General features: G+C 34.1%; 1 protein-coding gene across 6 annotated transcripts in view; it reads right to left on the reverse strand.

Moving 5' to 3' along the window:
* ANKRD26 (ankyrin repeat domain containing 26) overlaps positions 1-22140 on the reverse strand; it is a 95073-nt gene that overhangs the window by 30276 nt on the left and 42657 nt on the right. For 4 of the 6 annotated variants that reach the window (XM_045533254.1, XM_045533273.1, XM_045533240.1 and 1 more), the window contains 9 exons: positions 21509-21672; positions 15612-15779; positions 13816-13849; positions 13386-13527; positions 9560-9773; positions 8032-8215; positions 7354-7491; positions 4985-5941; positions 2771-2923 (listed from right to left, as the gene is read on the reverse strand). In XM_045533254.1, the coding sequence (XP_045389210.1) occupies positions 2771-2923; positions 4985-5941; positions 7354-7491; positions 8032-8215; positions 9560-9773; positions 13386-13527; positions 13816-13849; positions 15612-15779; positions 21509-21672 (2154 nt within the window). The remainder of the gene's footprint in view (positions 1-2770; positions 2924-4984; positions 5942-7353; positions 7492-8031; positions 8216-9559; positions 9774-13385; positions 13528-13815; positions 13850-15611; positions 15780-21508; positions 21673-22140) is intronic. The other 2 variants (XM_045533247.1, XM_045533264.1) reach the window with 2 other exon arrangements.

The following is a 22140-nucleotide window of genomic DNA, read 5'->3' on the forward strand; positions in this document are numbered from 1 at the left end:
CTATGCCAGTGATTATAAGTTAAAATTTACATCATGACATATTAGGTGACAACCATATGTTTCATGAAATAGTTTGAGAGGCAGAATCTACACAGAAGCCAGAAGACCTGGTTCTGAATCCCAGCTTCACCAGTTCCTAGCTGTGTGACCCTGAGCAAATAAACTTTCTGTGTCTCAGTTTGTTCATCTGTAAAATGGAGAGAATAATAGCATCTACTTCACTGGGACATCGGAAACATTAAACTGGGGAATATATGCAAAGTACTTAGAAGAGTATGTGGCCCATAGTGAGCTACATATAATATTTGCTATTAGCATTACTATTTGTATATTTTAGGCAGGTGGCATGCCAATGAAAATGGCCTCCTATAGTTGCATTGAATCACTCTTCATACCACCAAAAATGGCAGCAAATGGGCAGCCTGAGGCCCGAATACATCCCCAGTACTTCATAAAACTGTCACTAATTCCACTAGTCAACAGTACTTTTGTCCACTTATAATAATTTATAGCTTACTTTCTCTCTCTACTAGGTGGGGCAATGATCACATACTGCAATGCACACAGCGCTTCCTGGATTGAGTAGTACAGAACTTATGTGACTATCAGAGGCAGGCAAAAGCCAGTGACCTGAAAATATGGGACTCCCTTGCTAAATCAAGGTTCCTGAATCAATTCATTTCCAGAAATTGTTTAGGTTAGGGTGCTTCAACAAGCACTCTGATGAGCAGGTTAAGGTTATGCTATATGGCAGATCAGAAAAGAGAGGCACTCAGAGCTTTTCAGTGGGTAAAGTGGTATCAATCTATAAAATTCAGTTGGAGCTACATAACGAAGGAAAGTAATTTTTTTCATAGTGAGAAAAGGATAAGAATGTGATTGAATAATTCTCCTCTATTAGATTAAGTGGTTTTAATTTTACATTTAATTGCTTAAAATACATTTAGAATAAAAGCTTAATATGCCAGTATCTCAAAGAAGAAATCATTAGTATGGTATAAAGTATTTAATTTCATCCGAACAACTCTTAGGCTAAAATATTTTTAATTTATAAAAGGATAAATGATATGCATATCAGATACCATTCTTCCCTTAGGTGAATTTATAATTATACAAGATTATCTTTCATAAAAAAATAAAAGCAACATAAAATTAAGGGCTAAATTGTTCTGCACAGACTAGACAACAAGTACTGAAGTGTAAGGTGAAAGAGAGAACAGTCAGAGGGAGCTTTATAAAGAAGGGGAAATCGTGCATCAGACTGAATGAACGAAGCTAGAAGAACAGACACAGAAGGGGCAAGAAGGACAGCATGAGTAAGGCAGAGAGATGATGATATCAGCACAATTAACTCTGAGGATAAGATCCAATGCAGGGAAATAAAAATATATGTCCACACAATAACTTGTAAATGAATGTTCACAGCAGCATTATTCATAATAGCCAAAAAGTAGAAATGACCTAGAGGTACATCAGCTGATGAATAGATAGCTGGTAGAGCCATATGATAAAATATTATTTGACAATAAAAAGAAATGAAGTACTGATACGTGCTACAAGATGAATGAACCCTGAAAACATTATGCTAAGTGAAATGAGCCAATCATAAACGACTACATACTGTATGATTCCATTTATATGAAATGTCCAGAACAGACAAATCTATGGAGACACACAGTATTTGCTGGTTGCCTAGGACCGGGAAAGGTGGAGGGACATGGGAGGGATGGAGAGTGGTGGTGACAGCTGAGGGATGCGGGGTTTCTTTTCAGGGTGATGGAAATGTTCTGAAATTGCTTGTGGTGATGGTTACAGAACTCTGAATACACTAAGAGACAGTGAGTTGTATACTTTAAATGGGTGAATGGTATAGTATGTGAATTATATCTCAATAAACTCGTTTTTAAAAGTCCAATGGCAAGATCTAGATAATTTTAATTCTCCATTTTGTAGGTACACATTAATACTACATGATCTGAATATTTCTATGCTTTTACAATATATTTAAAATGAAAGGAAAATGAAGGAAATGCCTCAACTTATTAAATAGTTTGTAAATTAACCAAAACATATGCATTTTAAAAAACAGTATAATGGCCTTCCTGTACAAGTTAATCTGAAATCTATGAAATAAATATATATTCTATATCCATTCACAAAAGTAAAGAAAAAAGACAAATTGATCAACACTTATGTGTACATATGGAAATAACATTATCAGAAATCAAGCAGGTGGGAGGGGAGGAGGGAATGGGTAAATTCACACCCTAACGCGTACAGTGCACACTATCTGGGGGATGGGCACACTTACAACTTTGACTCAAAGGGTACAAAAGTAATTTATGTAACCTAAATGTTTGTACCCCTGCAATATTCTGAAATTAAAAAAAAAAAAAAAGATAATTTTCAGAAACATTCCATTAAACATTATCCTTTGATTTAATCTGGCTTGCCTTTACCATGGCAACAGAGAAATCACTAAAAACTACTATTTGACAAGAAAAAAGTCTCTGAGAAATGATACATAATTCTCAACTTTCCTAATGGTAAATATTAATAAGAAAACATGTATAATTAATAAGAAAAAAATAGCAAAGTGAAAGTTTAAGAAATAAGTGCATTATAAAGATAACAAAATTGTAATAAGATTAACTATAATGAAAATAAAAAAGAAAACTGTAATATCCTAAAACACTCTATATTATTGAACTAGCTGTAGATTAATTGTTGACATGTTAATCTACATGACATGTTAGGATTTCATACGTACTTGACTTCTGATTTGACCTAATTTCTTCTTTAAATCCTGTGTCTCATCTTCTAAATTAAGGCGATAACGTGATGTAACCTCTAGGGAAGCCTCTGACATAGACTGTTTTTTTAGGGTATCAGCCAGTTCTTGTTGAAGTTGTCTCACAACTACCTGATAAGATAATTATTTGTTACTCATTTTATAAATCACCTTATTATTAAAGTATGTCAATAATGTTTAACTCTAACATATATAATTTGAAAAACAGCACCATATACATCAGTTCACCTTCTTTTCCTCATGTGTACACATTCCTATTTATCACTGAATTCAGTGAAGGACACAGAAGGTGTTATCTTCCTATCGAATCAGTATTCTGTTATTTAGACAACAGATTCAGCCCACTATTCATTTGTCTCTTGATGAATCTGCAATGCTTAACAACCTACTGAAGTCTCAAAAAGAAATGGGGATATCAGGGTGGGGGGGGACTGGTGGTGGTAAATTCTGCACTGTGAAATGTTTTCCCTCTTTTTTGTTAGAAGCTCAAATCAACCTCACAGTTCTTCATATATTTCATATTCAACCACATGCTCAAATCCTTCCAGTAGATTCCTATCTCAGAATAAAAGCAAAATTCCAATGGCCCTAAAGGCCCTAGGTAACCTCCCTCCCTGCCCTCCCTGCCCTCAACTGCTACAACTCTCTCCCCTACTTACTCCATTCCCACTATACAAGAATCTTGACAGCCTCATTGGTCTGAAAATGGAAATCCAATGCCAAACTATTAGTAATAAATCACAGATAGCTACAGCTATCTTTGTCATGGACAAAGTTATATACAAATGGTAATCACTGAGCCTTGAAATAAAAATTACGAGCAAATTATCTATAAAGAAATTCATGATAAATTATAGATACCAGTGAGAAGATTATATCAAATATGGTTTTGCTAAAATTCACCACGTGTCCCAAATTATGATTTAATAAAAAGTAGAGCCCTTTAAAGAATTGAGAGGTCTTATAAGAATACATAAATTGAGATTGAAATATTTTTTCAGATTTAAGTCAAATTAACATGAAAAAGCAAAATCATATCAATCAAAATATATAAAAAACTACTGAAGGAAAAGTACTACAAGATACAGCAATACTATTTAGTTCATCTGGGAAATCTGGAATTAACTGTCAAAGCAACTGACTTAATTGAATCTTAATTTTGAAATACTCATTTCAGGTATGAGCATTTCTGTTTATCTGCTTCATCATGGTCTTAAAATGTACCATCATAAAGACATTAAAATTCTTATTTCAGGCCAGGCGCAGTGGCTCACACCTGTAATCCTAGTACTCTGGGAGGCTGAAGCGGGAGGATCACTTGAGACTAGGAGTTTGAGACCAGCCTGAGCAAGAGGGATACCCTGTCTCTACAAAAAATTAGCTGGGCGTGGTGGCATGTACCTGTAGTCCCAGTTGCTCCAGAGGCTGAGACAAGAGGATCACTTGAGCCCAGGAGTTTTAGGTTGCAGTGAGCTAGGCTGATGCCACCACACTCTAGCCCAGGCAACAGAATGAGACTTTGTCTCAAAAAGAAAATTATTTCAGGAGTATAAGACTACACTATTAATATTAGTCTATATCTATTAACAATTTGTAATTTAATCTCTTAAAATTTCATAGGTGACATTATGTTTTTATGCAAAGTAAAAAGTATCTGTCAGCTCTTTCTTTTTTTTTTTTTGAGACAGAGTCTCACTCTGTTGCCCCGGCTAGAGTGAGTCCCATGGCATCGGCCTAGCTCACAGCAACCTCAAACTCCTGGACACAAGCAATCCTACTGTCTCAGCCTGCCGAGTAACTGAGACCACAGGCATGTGCCACCATGCCCAGCTGATTTTTTCTGTATATATTTTTAGTTGTCCATATAATTTCTTTCTACTTTTAGTAGAGACGGGGGTCCCGCTCTTGCTCAGGCTGGTCTCGAACTCTTTAGCTCAAACGATCCACCTGCCTCGGCCTCCCAGAGTGCTAGGATTACAAGCGTGAGCCACCGTGCCCGGCCACCTCTAACTTTCATTTGGTGGAAACAAGGTATATTTCTAAGCTGATACAGTACACACATTTATCATCTATTTATTTTTATATTCACTAATTCAACATTTATACATAACCAAATATTACTTTAAATTTTCTTTCAGGAAGTCTGAAAAATATTTCTTTCTTGATACTTACTTCTCTTTCTGCTTTCTCATTTTCATATTGATACTGTCTTTCTTTCAAATGATTACATTCATTGATTAACTCTTTATTTCTTTCTTCTAGCAGAAGACTTTGCTTTTCACTCTCAGCTTCAAGTTTTTTGACTATAGCATGAAATTGGTCCTGGATATTAATTACTGTCTTTTCTTTATTATCAGCTTTGTTCTGAGCATCATCCAGTTGCTGTCGAAGCAGCATATTTTCACTTTGTAGTTGAGATAATCTCTCCTCTACAGATTCCTGCTTTCCAATGTATTTACTCACTTTACCTTGTTCATTTTGATACATTTGTTCAATTTCCTTCATTTGACTCTGTGTTTGGCTAAGGTCTCTTTGTACACGTTCTAAAACCAAAGTCTTTTCTCTGAGAGCATCTCTTGTGTGATGGAGCTCAATTTCTAGGCTATTGAATTTGCTTTCAGTTTTAGAAAGTTGTTGAGAAAGAATCTCATTGTTATCTTTTAGGTTAGACACATCAAAATTCATTTTGTCCCGTAATCGAAACCACTCCTCTCTTGCTCTCTGGAAAGCAAGTTCTACGTCTCTTTTTGATGTCTGACTTTCATCACAATCATGTATAGCAGCAGCCAGTCTAGAACGGTACGATTCAACTTCTGTTTCCAGTCTTTCCTTAGTTTGTTTTTCATTCTCCAGTTTAGAATTCAGCACTGTATTCTCAGCTGTCAGAACACTAAGTTGTCCACTATACTGGGATATTGTTTTTGTGAATGTTTCCTCATTCAGTTTTATAGTCTTCTGAAGGTCCTCAGTCTTTTCTTTCACAATTTCAATATCCTCAAAATATTTCTTTTCCTTTTCCTGGTTCTGAATTTTTATCGTGTCTATTTCCAGTCTTAGCATGGCAATTTCATCCTGCAACATATGATTTTTATGCAACAGGTCTTCTTCTTTTTCATGACTATGAGAAACCTAAGTAAAACAAAGGAAACTTTTAGCTAGCATTCAAGTAAAATGACATATCATAATTTCCTCTGAAATTAAAGAATAACCTGTACATTTATACAATAAAAGGGTTGTAATAAGTGCATAAACAAATGGAAAAATCACTGGATCAAAACCTCAAACCTTACAGAACTCCCAAGAGTTCAAAAATTTATTTGAAGACAATGAATCACTGAATGTAATAAATAAACCACTACAGAATTTTTAAGAATCTCAGAATTGGCAATATCTTTCTCTGAATTACAACAAAATCAAAGGTATAAAATAACAGATTAATAAATTTGACTATATTAAAAAACTGGGTTTATATTCTGATATCTAACCTACATACTACCCCATAGTAAGACCCTTAGCTCTGCATATATTAATATTTGGACAGATGAAATTTCCCAAAGTTCTAAGTTCCCTTTTCCTGAAAATATTCTATAGATATTCTACTTTTCTAACATTTTTATAGTCAGTTGTAAGAATTATATTTATTGATAAATCTGGCAATGTACCAAGCACTTCTAGATACATCAAGGAACTCATTCTGAAAAGGAGAGGTTAAAAATGTAAGCAATCTGCAGGATTTTCCCCAAGTCTTCTGACTCTATTTCTAGTGCTCCTCCACCAAATCAGTTACTTCTCTGGTGTAAACATATAAATACAAAAGAAGCCTTTTATTTCAAAACACTAATGGTAATTAAGATAAAAGTTATTATAGAGCTCTTCTTAGAAAATCATGAGATTATTTATTATAATAACTTTCATTTCTTTTTCATAATGTTTAAAACAGTAATAAATGTGAAATAGGGGAAAATACACTGAACTAGTTTACTAGGAATAAAATACTTATCAATAAATTATCACTATGTGTATTTATGGCATATCATTGTTTTCAAAAGCTCTTTGTACTGAAATAAGATACTACTTGGAGCAAACTGTTAACTCGTCTCAAAATAGAGGAAAATGAAATCCAAAATATGGTCTCTGAGCTGGCTGTACTTTTCCTCCTTACCTATTGGTGGGAGTAATAAATTAATCTCTCCATTAATATATCTAGAGGATCAAATTACTTCCAAAAACTAGAACATTTATTATTAGTAGCAAGGGCTTTGAGATTATAGAAAGATCATCAATTCCCATGGAAAATATTAAAAACTTTTCCTTTGAATGAGGCCACTGTGAACGTCACTACTTGACTGTACAAATGGAGTTGAATTAAGAAGATCATTCATTCAATGGGCCAAAAATGCCACCTCCAGCCACCAACCCTAAAATACATACACATATACATACACAGTTTAAAAATCCTCTACATGCATATAGTTGGGTTTTTAAATATATACACATACAAATATAGAGACACACATACTTGAAAATGACTAAGAAAATACCTCAGAATTCATTTTCTTTTGAGCCATTTCTATCTCCTTTTGTTTGGAAAGGTGATTCGTCAGAATCCCATCTTGTAATATTCTGGCATTCTGTTCTCGAGAAAGTTGCCTCTGAGTGTCATCTCGCTCTTGTACTACCTACAGATACATTAACTTTTTGATCTTAAATAGCACTGAAAAAAATGTCTAAAAGGTTAACAGCAGAATCCTTAAAAAAAACTGTTAAAAAGAAGTAGTCTATTAAAACACAAGTATTTTTATTCCTCAAGAAATTTAACTGCATAAATTACAGGTAAATTCATCGAAAAGCAGAAACAGTTCTTAAATACAGTCAGATATAATATTGTGACATAAAATTTCTTTACAAAACATTTTAGTTTCATTATAATTTTAAAACTAGCCTGTATTTTAATATAAAAATGCCTAAATTAACATTTATATTAGTGATTAAACTCAACTTACTTTCCATTCCTTCATTCAGAAAACATATACTGAGCATGTATTAGATGACAGGATTTATAATAAATAATATTAGCTATTAATGTCATTGTAAATTTTTAAGATGAGATAACATTTTTGTTTGTTTTAAACTGAAATAACATATATTAAATCAAAGGGGTAAGTAATATTGATGAAATAAAGTTAGAATTATAAAATTTTTACTAAAGATTGATTTACCTGATCCAAATTATTTCTTACAGTCCTCAATTCCATATCTAGTGTTCTGAGAGTGAGTTCAAGTTGTTGTTTTGCTTCAACTTCTTTCCTATATTGCTCTTCTTTTCTTCTCAACTGTTCTCTATTTTTCTCATACAACATATCAGCATTTCTTCTCTTCTCTTCTTCTTGTTTTAAGGTAAATCTGCAGTTAAATACACTTACTTAATATTTGTTTTGTTAGACAATAAAGGGTTCATTATGTGATCTTGTTCTTCATATGTTAGTTTATGATCCCAATAAAATTTCTATGTTCTTGAATATTTTTCCTTCCTAGTTCTTAGGTTTTTAATTTCTCATGTCAATCTCTTCCAAAGGACATATATACTGTAAAAGTAGTGATGAAAGTACATTCTGCTAATTCATAAGTTTCTGTTACTAGTAACTCTAGGAAATATTATAGAAAGGGATACTGGAAATTATTCAGTAAAGTGGCAAGTTGAAAACTACCTTTTTCTCCCACACGGTCATAATTATACCTCAATTAGAACAGATCATTTAGAATTAACTAGGTTAAAAAGAAGAATACTGTTTATAAACAAGTTTGTAAATTCTCTAGAAATCTTCACCTTCATGAAATATTGCAGATATCCCTAAAAATAATTTACAGTGTAAGATAGCACCTTCAGATGTCTTTCATACCACGTATATCTGCAGATTACTATAATCCAAGATTAGGCTAAATCTAACATCTATTACCACACACTTTCTATGTTTCTTTTTTAGGTACTACTTTCAACTTATCTTGTTGATTATTATGTATTCTATAAAATCCCTTTTGGAACAAGATAGGATTTAATATTTAATTAAACAAAAAGAATAATATGTGTTTTCAACATAGAGCTTTGAACTACTTTTATCTGTGTAGGAGAGAAAGATGTTGAGTAAACTAATCATCAATCACTTTCCACTTTGATTTTTATTCTATGTATATTAAGAATGAATTTGTATAAATTTTTTCTAAAAATTATTCTGGGTTCAGAAAAATAGCCATTTCATATTCTGCTGGTGGAATTATAAATTAATATAAACTTTCTTGAGAATAATTTTAAAATATTGATCAAAGACCTTTTAAAAAGATTCCTATACTTTAATCAGGTAATTCTACACTGAAGACATTATTCAAAGTAAATACTTAGAAATGTAGAAAATGATTTACATAAAAGATGTTCCTTATAGCATTAATTATAATACAAAAAGTTTTAAAAACCCAAATTCAATGCCTTAAATAACTGAGAATTCCATATGGTGGACTTCCATATAGGCACTAAAATGATGACTTTACAAGAATATATGTATTTAATTATTGGAAATATTCACAGATAAGAACTTGTTATGTTATTTCCTTCTAAGAATTTCATATTCCACAGGACTAAGAAGTTTTCTCCTCTATTAAACCCAAGAAGGTAAATCAGCAATACAAAAATTCTGCTACGTATCTTTAGGAAAGTAGATAGCTCAAACATTTTTTAAAACTGGGATATCATACCTCAAACTGCAGAGTTCTCTTTCCAGTTCAACTTTTTGATGTTCTAACTGTGATTTGATTTCTTTTGTTTCAGATAGCTCCTTCTGTAGGACACTAACCTTATTTTCCATTTTTTTAATTTTTATTTTAAGTTGTTCACAGTGATTTTTTTTAAGTTCCATTAATCTTTCACATGAAAGAACTGCATCCTGGATTTTCAAAAGGCTAACAGAATCTGTACCAGAGAGAAAAAAAGAAATAAAACATATTAATATGAGTACTTTCTAGATATAAAGGACAGTATATTTTAATATTCACTCATTCACACACTGAACAAATGTATATTGAGTATGTACAATGTGGAAGACATTATACTAAACTCTGCAGATAAAATAAACAGGACCTCTGATCTTGGTTAGCGTAAAGTGTAGTAACAAACAAAAACTGTATTTCTGAATAATAGCAATAAACAATCAAATTAAAATTTAAAAAATTTCACTTATAACTTCATCAAAAAAATGAAATACATGCTGGGCTCGGTGGCTCACACCTATAATCCCTCCTAGCACTTGGGTGGCTGAAGTGGTAGGATTGCTTGAAGCTAGGAGTTCAAGACCAGCCTGGGGAACACAGCAAGATCCCATACCTCCAAAAAGTTTTTTTAAAAATTAGCCAGGTGCAGGAGGCTGAGGTAGGAGGATCGTGTAAGCCGAGGTGTTGGAGGTTGCAGTGAATTGTGATCGCCCTACTGCACTCTAGCCTGAGTGACAGAGTAAGACTCTTGTCTCTTAAAAATTTCTTTTTTAGGCGGGGCATGGTGGCTCACGCCTATAATCCTAGCCCTCTGGAGGCCGAGGCGGGTGGATCGCTCGAGGTCAGGAGTTTGAGAACAGCCTGAGCAAGACCCTGTCTCTACTAAAAATAGAAATAAAAATTATCTGGACCACTAAAAATATATATAGAAAAAATTAGCCGGGCATGGTGGTGCATGCCTGTAGTCCCAGCTACTCGGGAGGCTGAGGCAGTAGGATCACTTAAGCCCAGGAGTTTGAGGTTGCTGTGAGCTAGGCTGATGCCCCAGCACTCACTCTAGCCCAGGCCACAAAGTGAGACTCTGTCTCACAAAAAAAAAAAAAAAATTTCTTTTTTAATCTTAAAAAATGAAATACAGATACCTCTGATAAAATATGGAAAGAACTATACACCAAAAACTATATAATATTACTGAGAAAATTAAATACAACCTATATAAATGGAGAGATACACTTTGTTAAGGAGTAGAAAGATTTGTTATTATTAAGATATCAATTCTCCCCAAATTAATCTATAGATTCAAAAGAATCCCAATCTAATTCCCACCCCAGCAGGCCAGCAGGCTTTTTAAAAAGTTGACATGCTGATTCTAAAATTCACGTGGACATGCAAAGGATCTAAAAAATAACTCTGAAAAAGAACAAAATTAGAGGGTTGATTTCAACAATTATAAATCTATAGTAATCAAAAGAGTGTGATACTGGTACAGGCTGAATATCCCTTATCTAAATGCTTAGGACCAAAAGTGTTTCAGATTTTGGATTTTTTTCAGGTTTTAGAATATCTGCATATAGATAATGAGATATCTTGGAGATGGGACCTAAGACTAGACATGAAAATTAAGGCCGGGCACGGTGGCTCACGCCTGTAATCCTAGCACTCTGGGAGGCCGAGGCGGGTGGATCGCTCGAGATCAGGAGTTCGAGACCAGCCTGAGCAAGAGCGAGACCCCGTCTCTACTAAAAATAGAAAGAAATTAGCTGGCCAACTAAAATATATATAGAAAAAATTAGCCGGGCATGGTGGCGCATGCCTGTAGTCCCAGCTACTCGGGAGGCTGAGGCAGTAGGATCGCTTAAGCCCAAGAGTTTGAGGTTGCTGTGAGCTAGGCTGACGCCACGGCACTCACTTTAGCCAGGGCAACAAAGCAAGACTCTGTCTCAAAAAAAAAAAAAGAAAATTACTTATGTTTCATATACATCTTATACACATAGCCTGAAGGTAATTTTAGACAATACTTTTAATAATTTTGTGCATGAAACAAAGTTAGTGTACATGAGGTAGGACGTGGAATTTTCCACATGTGGTGTCATGTTGGCACTCAAAAGTTTTGGATTTTGGAGCATTTCAGATTTTGGATGTTTCAATTAGGGATGCTCAACCTATATAAAGAAAGAAAGCCAAATACAGATGGTCCTCAACTTAAAATGATTCAAATTATGATTTTTCGACTTTAAGAAGGGCTCATTGGGCTATTAAACAGATTTTCAACTTAGACAATGGGTTTACCAGGAAGAAACCCTTATTATTAATTCAAGAAACACCTGTAGATCAATAGAACACAACAGACATTCCAGAAATAGACCCACAAATACACAGCCAACTTATTATTGACAAAGACACAATGGCAATGTAGTGGGAACAGACAGCCTTTCAACACATGGTGCTGGAACTATTGTATCTCCATATAGACAAAATGAACTTGAATCCATACTTCACACCGTAAACAAAAATGAATTCAAAATGGATCATAGATCTAAATGAAAGACGTAAAACTATAAAACATACAGAAGAAAGCATAGAAGAAAATCTCTATGACCTGGTGCTAGGCAAAGATTTCTTGAATGTGACACAAAAAGCTAAATCCATAATTGAACAAACAAATTAGACGTCATCAAAATAACAAAGTCTGCTCTTCAAAATATACTACGAAGAGAATGAAAAGTCAGCCTACAAAGTAAGGAAAAAAATGCCTGCAAAAAATATACTAAATAAAGGAATACTATATAGAATATGTAAAGAACTCTTAAAACCCAACAAATAGGAAAACAAACAACCTAATTTTTTAAATAGCAAAATATCTGAAAAGATATCACGAAAGAAGATGTATAGATGACAAATAGGCACATGGGAAGATGCTCCACACTGTTAGTCATTAGAGTGACGCATATTGAAACCATGATGATACGCAAAATACACAGCCATCATAACGACTAAAAATAAAAAAATAATGATAATACTAAGTGTTTGAGATGATCAGAGCAACTGGAACTACCACATACTGCTGATGGAAATGGAAAATAGTACAAATCCTCTGGAAAACAATTTGGCCATTTCTTAACAAGGCAATGTAAAGGAGCCTGAGGAGACTGTTGTGGGTGATGGATATGTTAACTATCTTGATTATGGTGACGGTTTCACATGTCTATACATTTGACAAATCGTGCGTTTTATCTACGTGCAGTTTATCATATATCCATTACACCTCACTAAAGCTACTGATTGCGGGAACAAACAACTAAAACAGTGGCTGGGACACACAAAGAAAGAAAGGTATGAAATGATGCAGGACAAAGATAGAGGACTGAGATCTTTAACCTTCGAGCAATGAGAAGTGATAGCTGGGTTTTAAACAAGGCAGTAACATGGTCAGATCTGAATTTTTTAAAGTATAGGATATGGTTGCAGAGTGGGCCATGGTTTTGGGAAGTGAGGTAGCAGGGAAAACAGTTCTAAGGTTATTGCAGTATTCCGGGGGGGACATAATGGTAACCTGACCTGGGGTAAAGGCACAGGAGAGAAGCAGAGTCAACAAAAAGACTGGGAGTGCCATTTACAGTGGAATTATCATAGCTCCTTGGGTGAGAGTACACAATGTACGGCAGTTCTCATTGTATTTTAACATAAAGAACATTTCTGAAATGAACATCACTGTAACACTTCAGTGCTCTATGGTGCAGTGCTAAGCAATGTGTGCATGCATACATTACTGTAGAATACATACGAAGGTCTTAAATTTATGCAGTGGTCCTACCTTTACAATCCATTCCAAGTTGTTCAATGAGCAACATAGTATTCTTGTAATTCGAGTAAGGCAACTCACAATCCTCTGAGGGTGTTTCAGATGACCGAGTTAAGTCATCAAGGTCATCCATCGAATGTGTTTGGTTTTTGCCCTACAAAATAAACAACATTGTTTCAAAACATCCCCAAAATATTTATTGCATATACTAGGTGTACAGAAGTAGTTATTATCCATCTTTTTATATGATCAAAAGCACAGGTATTTCTTAAAGGAACTATGTTTTGTTAAAAGGTTACCTTTATCAATGGCTACTGCTTGCATCTTAATCACTTTTTCAAAGTAAATGTCTTTGCAGAAAAAGATTCTCTATTTTTTCACTTTATCTCTTATAGTGCATTTTTTAACAATAATATTTTTGGCAATTTATGTTTTACAATACCTTGTTCTTTTCATTAGATGTTTTCTTTGCAGGCCTAAAAAAACAAACAATTCCTTTCAGGGTAATAGTAAATATGTAAAAAAATATCTAAAACTATTGTTTTTTTATATAAAATCTATGAATTTGTTATATATTTCTCCTATTCATAAAGTTTACAGGCAATTATTTTACAGGTATCTTAAAATACAATAATTTTCTACAAGGGGAATTAAACTACAAACAGAAAAAGTAACATTAAGGAACAAAGAAAACATACCATTAATAACATCATAACAAACAATTAAATTTAGATCAAGCTTTCTGACAGTCACAGCAAAAGGAAAAACATAATGTTATTTACATTATTTGATAGAAATAAATATGCCAGATTTTTTTGTTGTTGTTATTGTCCTTTTCAATAAAAACAACTTTTTACTGGCACTAAAAACTACTATTTGGAAAATATTACTTATGTCCTTTCTTAATGATGATATTAGTTAGCTTTTTCAGAACTTACTATGTAGTTACTTTATGTCATCCTAAGCACTGTACACGTGTTAAACTCATTTTAATCCTCTCAATTCTGTGAGGTAGGTAACATAATAGGTTTTGGTTCCAAAACATGCACTTCACAATATGCTGTGAAAGTAACACTTATTTGCAAGTGTTTATAAGTTATAAGTTACATGATAGTAGATGAATCCATTTTATCATGTCATTTCTGGCTATAATTATAAACAATAATTTCTAAATCTTGCAATATTTTTGTAAAATAAAAGGCTTTATACCTAATCAATTTTGGAAGCCTACATTCAATAAATTAAAATTTTATTTATTGTGGAGAAATTCATAAACACACATTCAGTCGTGTATTCAACTGTTTATTCATGCATTCGACAAATATTTGTTGAGCACACAATACCTGACGACACTGGTGTTACAGGGAAACCTGGTTTTTGTACTTCAGAACTTTATAATCCAAAGTTACAATCCAAAAGTAGTAATCTGTGATATTTAATAGTTTGCTTTTCTGTTGTATATAAACGAAATCCTCCCCTTCTCCCCAGAATCTAAACTCTTGAGATGATACACTTGATATTTTAGAGTATCTACCCAAATCATAGATATTCATGATGCTACTGTCAAAGATATTGTAATACATACAATCATCAAGAAATGTTTAAATTCTATTCAGTATGATCTGTTTTCTTATTATTACATTATTTTTAAAAATCTATGTATGATAGTTTACTTTTTAGGTCATTTGTATGTTTAGTTACATTAGGAGATTCCATTTCCAAACAAATTCTGAATGAACTACCTCTTTACCATAAAACTATACAGGAATGCATAAAACTATACATGTTCTAAGGACAACTAGTTTACTATAAATCTTTTAAAAAATAATGTATCAAGTTTTCTAATGCTTAGACACACAAACACAAATTTAATAAACATATCCTCTACTGGACAATTCTCAACAGTATAAAAACATACTATAAAAAATTCTATATTAAAATAAAAAAAGAAAACTCCTTTGAATCTCATATTCTTCATAATTTATCACCCATTTCTACACTGCCTTTCCCAGTAAAAATTCTCTCAAGAGTTGTCTGTTTATCCACTACAGTCAGGGTTCCATGGCAACCATTTTGAAAATGCTCCTTGTTGAAGTCCCAGTCCTCATCTTAATCTTTCAACAGCATTGATATACTTGAGATTCTCTAGCTTTGGCAGATTACACTATTCTATTTCCAGAAAAAGGAGGAACTCCTAACATTCCTTCACAGGGAAAATAAAGAACTGATACTTATTACCTTCCTTCATCTTCATCTAGCTCACTCAAACTGCTGTCATCATTCCCCAGTAGCAGACCACCTGTTAGTAAATTGGCCTTCTCAAACACTGGTGTCATCACAGATTCTTTTGAGGTCCATTTTTCATTATCATTTTTCCTTACTTCCTTCATGTGCAGGGCAGGACTGCTATTTTAAACAAGCCATAAAAAAGCAAATGTTTTCTAATGATTATACTGACAAAGAATAAAAAAACAATTTTTGTAAAACTCCAACACTTTCCCATCTCAATTCGTTTATCAATTCAAAAAACAGTTATGAAGTACCAACAACATATAAAGATATGTATATTCTCTGCTTCAAAAAAGGTAAAAATACAGTTATGCTACAGTGCGATACATAAGAGAAGATGTATGAAAAGTTCTACCTGAGCACAAGGAAGGCTTTACAGAAAAGGCAAAATATAAGAGGAGCTCCCCAGGCCAGAAGTAGAAGAAAATCATACTACTTAGAGAACAGAACATGAGCACCGAGATTGGGCACATGGCATCTGGGCGTTTCCTAGGAACTTGAAAGGAAAAGTATAAAATACATGGAAGCAAATCATGAGAGATGAATGCTACACTAAACTTGAACCCTACACTAAAAGGCTGGTGCTCACTGCCTGTGAGCACTGACTCTTAGACATGGGAGTAATAATTAGATTTGTGCTATATTTTTGTTTTTAAATATAATAATGTTTAATTTAAATGAGGTTTTTAAAATAGCATGAGGTACATATTACATGAAAGATGAAACTGTGAAAATGCTGTAGAGGGAAAATCTTACTTTTAAAATATGTATATGTCATCATATAGTTCAAGAATAGCAATATTCTGATTAGATATGATTTTGTTTGAATATGAAATAGTTTGGTAACTTTTGAACACTTTTAGCCTACTACCTAATTCTAATATAAAACGCTGGATTTACCAGTAGAAAATTGTAATTACTTTTTTATAAAGCAAATACATACATAAGAATATTACTATCATATACCTACATAAATTTTCAGAGACTGAAATTTCCCACTGGAGATTATTATGTTAGGAGTTGAAATGAGCCCCTTAAAATACCAAAATAAATAAATAAATAATAAATAAATAAACTAACAATTTACAAAAAAGCAAAATTATGTAGATAACTCTTCTGGTTAAGACTAAACATCTTTTAAAAACAAGGTGGGGGGGAGATCTTCCTGACAGCAATTACTGAACAATTCCTCTTCAACCAAACTTAATAAGTCTACAGTTCTAGAATAGGAAATATTTTTCATTTTGAACATACTTTATGGGAGGCAACTTTTAAACAGAAAACATCTGGTTAAAATTGCATCAAACTTCAGAAAGGACGGATCTGTAGCCATGGTAGCAATGAGCCACCCAGAACCAGTTTTAAATCTAGTCAATCCATCAGTGACCACTGGCCTCACTCACCAAGCAATGTGAGCAGCTTGCTTCTGAAAGACAGCCAGTCAGCCAAACTCGTTGCAATAAACACGCCTGGGAGTGCCAAGCAAGCAACAACAGTCACTCAGCCACACTACCACAGATGATGTCAACCCACCTATGCTTCTGAAAGTCTGACAATTCTTAAACTCCATTCTTCCCCAAACCCCATATAAGATAGGCAGCTGCTCTGTCACAAGAGACTGTGCCTGACCAGCTCTCTTACCATAGAAAGACATTCGAAGTGTGTCTTTAATCCTTTGGCAATAATTTTTTTTTTTTTTTTTTTGAGATAGAGTCTCTCTCTGTCACCCTGGCTGGAATATGGTGGGACCATCACAGCTCACTGCAACCTCAAATTCCTAGGGACAAGTGATCCTCCTGCCTCAGCCTCCCAAGTAGCTGGGACTACAGGCACACGCCACCACACCAAGCTATTTTTTTCTATTTTTAGTAGAGGCAGGGTCTTGCTCTTGCTCAGGCTGGTCTCAAACTCCTGACCTCAAACAATCCTCCCGCCTCAGCCTCCCAGAGTGCTAGGATTACAGGCATGAGCCATCGTGCCTGGCCCTCTAAAGAATTTTTTAAGTCCATTCAATTTACCATCTTTATATTGGAATTTTCTTAATAAAATACAAATGAAGTTTATAATTCCTTTGATGCATCTTACCATAACTAAAACTATCATAATTACCAGTGTAAGAATAAATAATGAATAACCACAATATTGGGTTTTTCTCCCTAAATGGAAAAACTTTAATATAGAGAATATAGAGTATTAGAAAGAGCCAACAGACTCTAAAAAAATGCACATAATGGCCAGGTAAAATTGACAGAATGAACCCATGTCAAACTGTTTTATTGATGAGAACTAGTCTAATGTTTAGGGTAAACTCCATTCACTCATTTAACAAGTATTTACTGAGTAGGATCTGGGCCCTCTTCTAGGCACTGAGGATATGGCAGTGAACAAAAATCCCACTAATGAGAATGAAGTGGAAACACAATAAAAATAAACAAAATAAAAAAAACTATACAGTATGTTATGTTAAGGGAGAAAAACTAAAGCAGGAAAATGAAATTTTTATGCACTGGAGGGGAGGGGAGGGGTGGTGGACATATCAGGGTGGCCAGAAAAGGTCTTGCTGAGAAAGTGGCTTTTAAGTAAAGAACTGAAGGAATGGAGGGAGCAAGCCGGCAGGATCCCTGAGGGAAAGCATTCCGGATAGAGAGAACTGCCAAGTACAGACGTGAGCCTGGAGTTTTTAAGGAACAGTGAGAAGTTCAGTGTGGCTGGAACAGAGCAAAAGGGATAGAAAAATAGAAGTTTAAGTCACACAGACAACAGGGTCAGATCATGTGCCGCCTTTTAGGTATTTGGAAAAACTGAAGTATACTCTGAGTGAAATGGGAGGCAATTAAAAGATTTTAAGCAGAGGAATGACATAATGTGACTTATGCTTTAATAGGTCCACGGGGTTAAGAATTGATGATAAAAGGATTCTAAAAATAAGAAGAAACAAGAAACCCAATTTGAAGTCTATTGCACTCCTCCAAACAGATGGTGGTGGCCTGGACACGGCAGATGTGACTTGCTTCTGGATATACTTTGAAGGCAGACCTGATGACAACCAAGATTTGCTGACAGATTAGATGTCAGGTGTCAGAGAGAGAGAGACAGAGAGTGAGTCAAGGATGACACCAAGGTTTCTGACAGAGTAACTGGCAGAGCTGCCATTAACACAAGTAGGAAAGACTGCCTGAGGGGGAGGGCTGAGGGGAGGCATGAGGAAGAACACCAGTAGCTCAATTCTAGACTTGATTAAATCTGTGATACCCAACAGCTAACCAAAGAGAGACGTCAAGTAGACAGTGTGATACACAGGTCTGGAATTAAGGAGGGAGATCTGGGCCGGACATATTAATTTCGAAATCATTAGCGTATGCAAGGTAGTAAACGTCATGAGAAACAAGATCGAGGACTGAGCCCAGGGACACATCAATGTGTAAAAAGGGGTGATGAGGAGAAGCATGCAAACCACAGACTGGGATGGATGGACTACAAAGGCAGGAGGAAAAACCAGGTGAGTGAGTCACATCCTGAAAGCCAAGTGAAGAAAGGGTTATGGAGGAGAGAGTTTTCCATGGGGTCAAATATTGCTGATAGGTTCAATAAAATGGGGTCTAAGAAATTATGTCTAGATTTATTTTTTATTTATTTATTTATTTTTTTTTTTTGAGACAGAGTCTCGCTTTGTTGCCCAGGCTAGAGTGAGTGCTGGGGCATCAGCCTAGCTCACAGCAACCTCAAACTCCTGTGCTTAAGCAATCCTACTGCCTCAGCCTCCCGAGTAGCTGGGACTACAGGCATGCGCCACCATGCCCAGCTAATTTTTTCTATATATATTTTTTAGTTGGCCAGATCATTTCTTTCTATTTTTAGTAGAGACGGGGTCTCACTCTTACTCAGGCTGGTCTCGAACTCCTGACCTCGAGCGATCCACCCGCCTTGGCCTCCCAGAGTGCTAGGATTACAGGCGTGAGCCACCGCGCCCAGCCTATCTAGATTTATTAAAGTGAAAATCAGTGGAAACCTTGGGAAAAATAATTTTGGAGGAGTGGTTAGAGTGAAAATTACTGGAGTGAATTTATGATTGAATGGAAAGGAAATTTGAGTCCGTATAGAAAGTTATTTTAAGGATATCATACCTAAGTGGCATGATAGTGGATCATCTAATTTTCTTCTTGTTTAGCTGTATTTTCCAATCTTTATATAATGATTATATAGTATATTTTAACACTTGAAAGGTTTTCTAAATTTTATATATATACATATATATAACATTTTTAAAATGCCAGACTAAGGTATAAAATATTAAATTCATAAAATTATGCAACTAAAGGACCCCTTGAACATTTCTATACTGTATAAACTGATTATCATTTTGCTCATGCTTATCAATAAAGACTAAAAGTTTCAAAGGCAGTATTCCTTGCTTGATAAAAATCATCTAACTCTAGGATTTATATACTCATCAAATACACAAAGTAATCATATTCAGTTACTGGATTCTATAAATGGAATAAAAGAGGAGAAATGTAGAAAAGAATCTTACTTTGTAAACTGATTTTTTGTAAATTATATAATATGAAGCCACTGTTGGAAAACATGCTGTGGTGCATATTTAAATACACTATCTTTTAACAAGAAGGACATTGACATGCATGCAGGGTACCTTTAAAAATCAGATTCACTGCATTGGCAGCACCTTGGTTTTACCACAGGGGTCAGCAAATTAGTGCTTGTGGACCAAATCCACAAGCCTGTTTGAATGAGCGAAGTTTTACTGGAACATAGCCATGCCCATTCACTTATCTATGATAGATTTTAGACTACAACAGAGACCTTATGGTCCACAAACCCTAAAGTATTTACTGTCTGGCTCTTTACATAAAAAGTTGGCCAACTCCTGGTTTAGTAGATCAAAGATGCTTTCATGTATTTTTAATAAGTTTTACCCAATATACTATAGTATTTCTGTGGAATATGGATCCCCATGTAAAATTCATTGGCAAGATTCAAATTAATTTGAGGGTTGAATATGTAAGCACTGAAGCATTGAGAATAAAAACCAAAACTTAATAACTAGCAATTTTGTTGGTAACAGGTAAAGTGCCATGGTAGCGTGTACGTTCCTTTTGCAACTCAGCGGATATTACAAGGATTCTAACAAAATTTGCTTAAGATGCGTCATCAAACTAAATGCTTTAAATATAGTTTGTGAAATAATCAGTACACTACAGATCTAACCTTATTTTTTAAGTGGTTGCATGTTAGGGGTATGATAATTTAAATATTTTCTTATTCATAGGTATTTTCTTTTTGATATGGCAATGCTATAATAAATATCCTTAACATACATATGTAACGTCATATTTATATAAATATCCTTTACATATATTATGCATCCTTAACATAATGTTACATATATTACATATCTATATAGGCCTATTGTATGTTATATATAATATATAATCAATGTCCTTAACATGTGTTTATACAAGTCATGTTTTTCTGTAGGATCTTGTCCTAGAAGTGAAGCTGTTAGGTTAAAATCACATTATATTTGAAATTTTGATACATGCTACTAAATGACCCTTCAATAAGGATTTCCCAGTTTCATTTACCAACAGTGTATGAGAATGCCTTTTCCCTCCCATTTGCCAACACCGGTTGTTCTTTTTGTAGCAAAATATCAGTATGATTGGAAAAAATGATATCTCGTTAATTTGCATTTTTCTGATTACCAAGCAAGGTGAATATCCCTAGTGAAAGTATAAAATTTGTTCATCATGAATATTAGCCCAAATTAGAATTAGTTTTATGCTACAATAAAAATTATCTACTATTAAATATTGCTATTGTCTTACCTGTCACATTTTTCCTTCTCCTTCCTAGTAAATTGCTGATTATCAGTTTTTCCACTCTTATTTTGTTGAATGAATCCACCACCATCACCAGTAGCAGCACCATCATATAGGTTTTCTGATACTTCCATTTCCTTACTTTTGTGCTTCTTCCTTTCTTCTTCAACCTTTAATGGAAGTTTGATACTAACGATAATTGTTATTACTTTATTCAACAGAACTTTTTTCTTTTTGTTGAATTTACCACTTGACTCAGTTTAATTGTCACACTTTTAGTCACTAAAAATATCTTGTGCCTACTTTAATTTTATCACTATACATAATCATATATAGTTATATAATGATTATAATTTTATCATTGAAATTTTTATAAATTCTGCTTCATTTCTATTTGAGTGAATGAAACAGAATTTTCCTAAATTTCAAAAAGGACTCTTGTTAATATTATGCTTTTATTCCCATCTATTCTTCAATATCTAATTTTAATTTTCTCTGTGGCAGACACAGAGAAATAAAATGACACAAAACATGTCATCTTCTGCCTTTACCACCTGGATTCTACATTAAACAGCCGGATTTAGAGGATGTGACACTGTGGGGCTCCCCCTTTCTGCACTAAGTTATTCTTTTCCGTA

The sequence above is a fragment of the Lemur catta genome, chromosome 1 (assembly GCF_020740605.2).
Source record: "Lemur catta isolate mLemCat1 chromosome 1, mLemCat1.pri, whole genome shotgun sequence".
Taxonomy (NCBI): Eukaryota; Metazoa; Chordata; class Mammalia; order Primates; family Lemuridae; genus Lemur; species Lemur catta.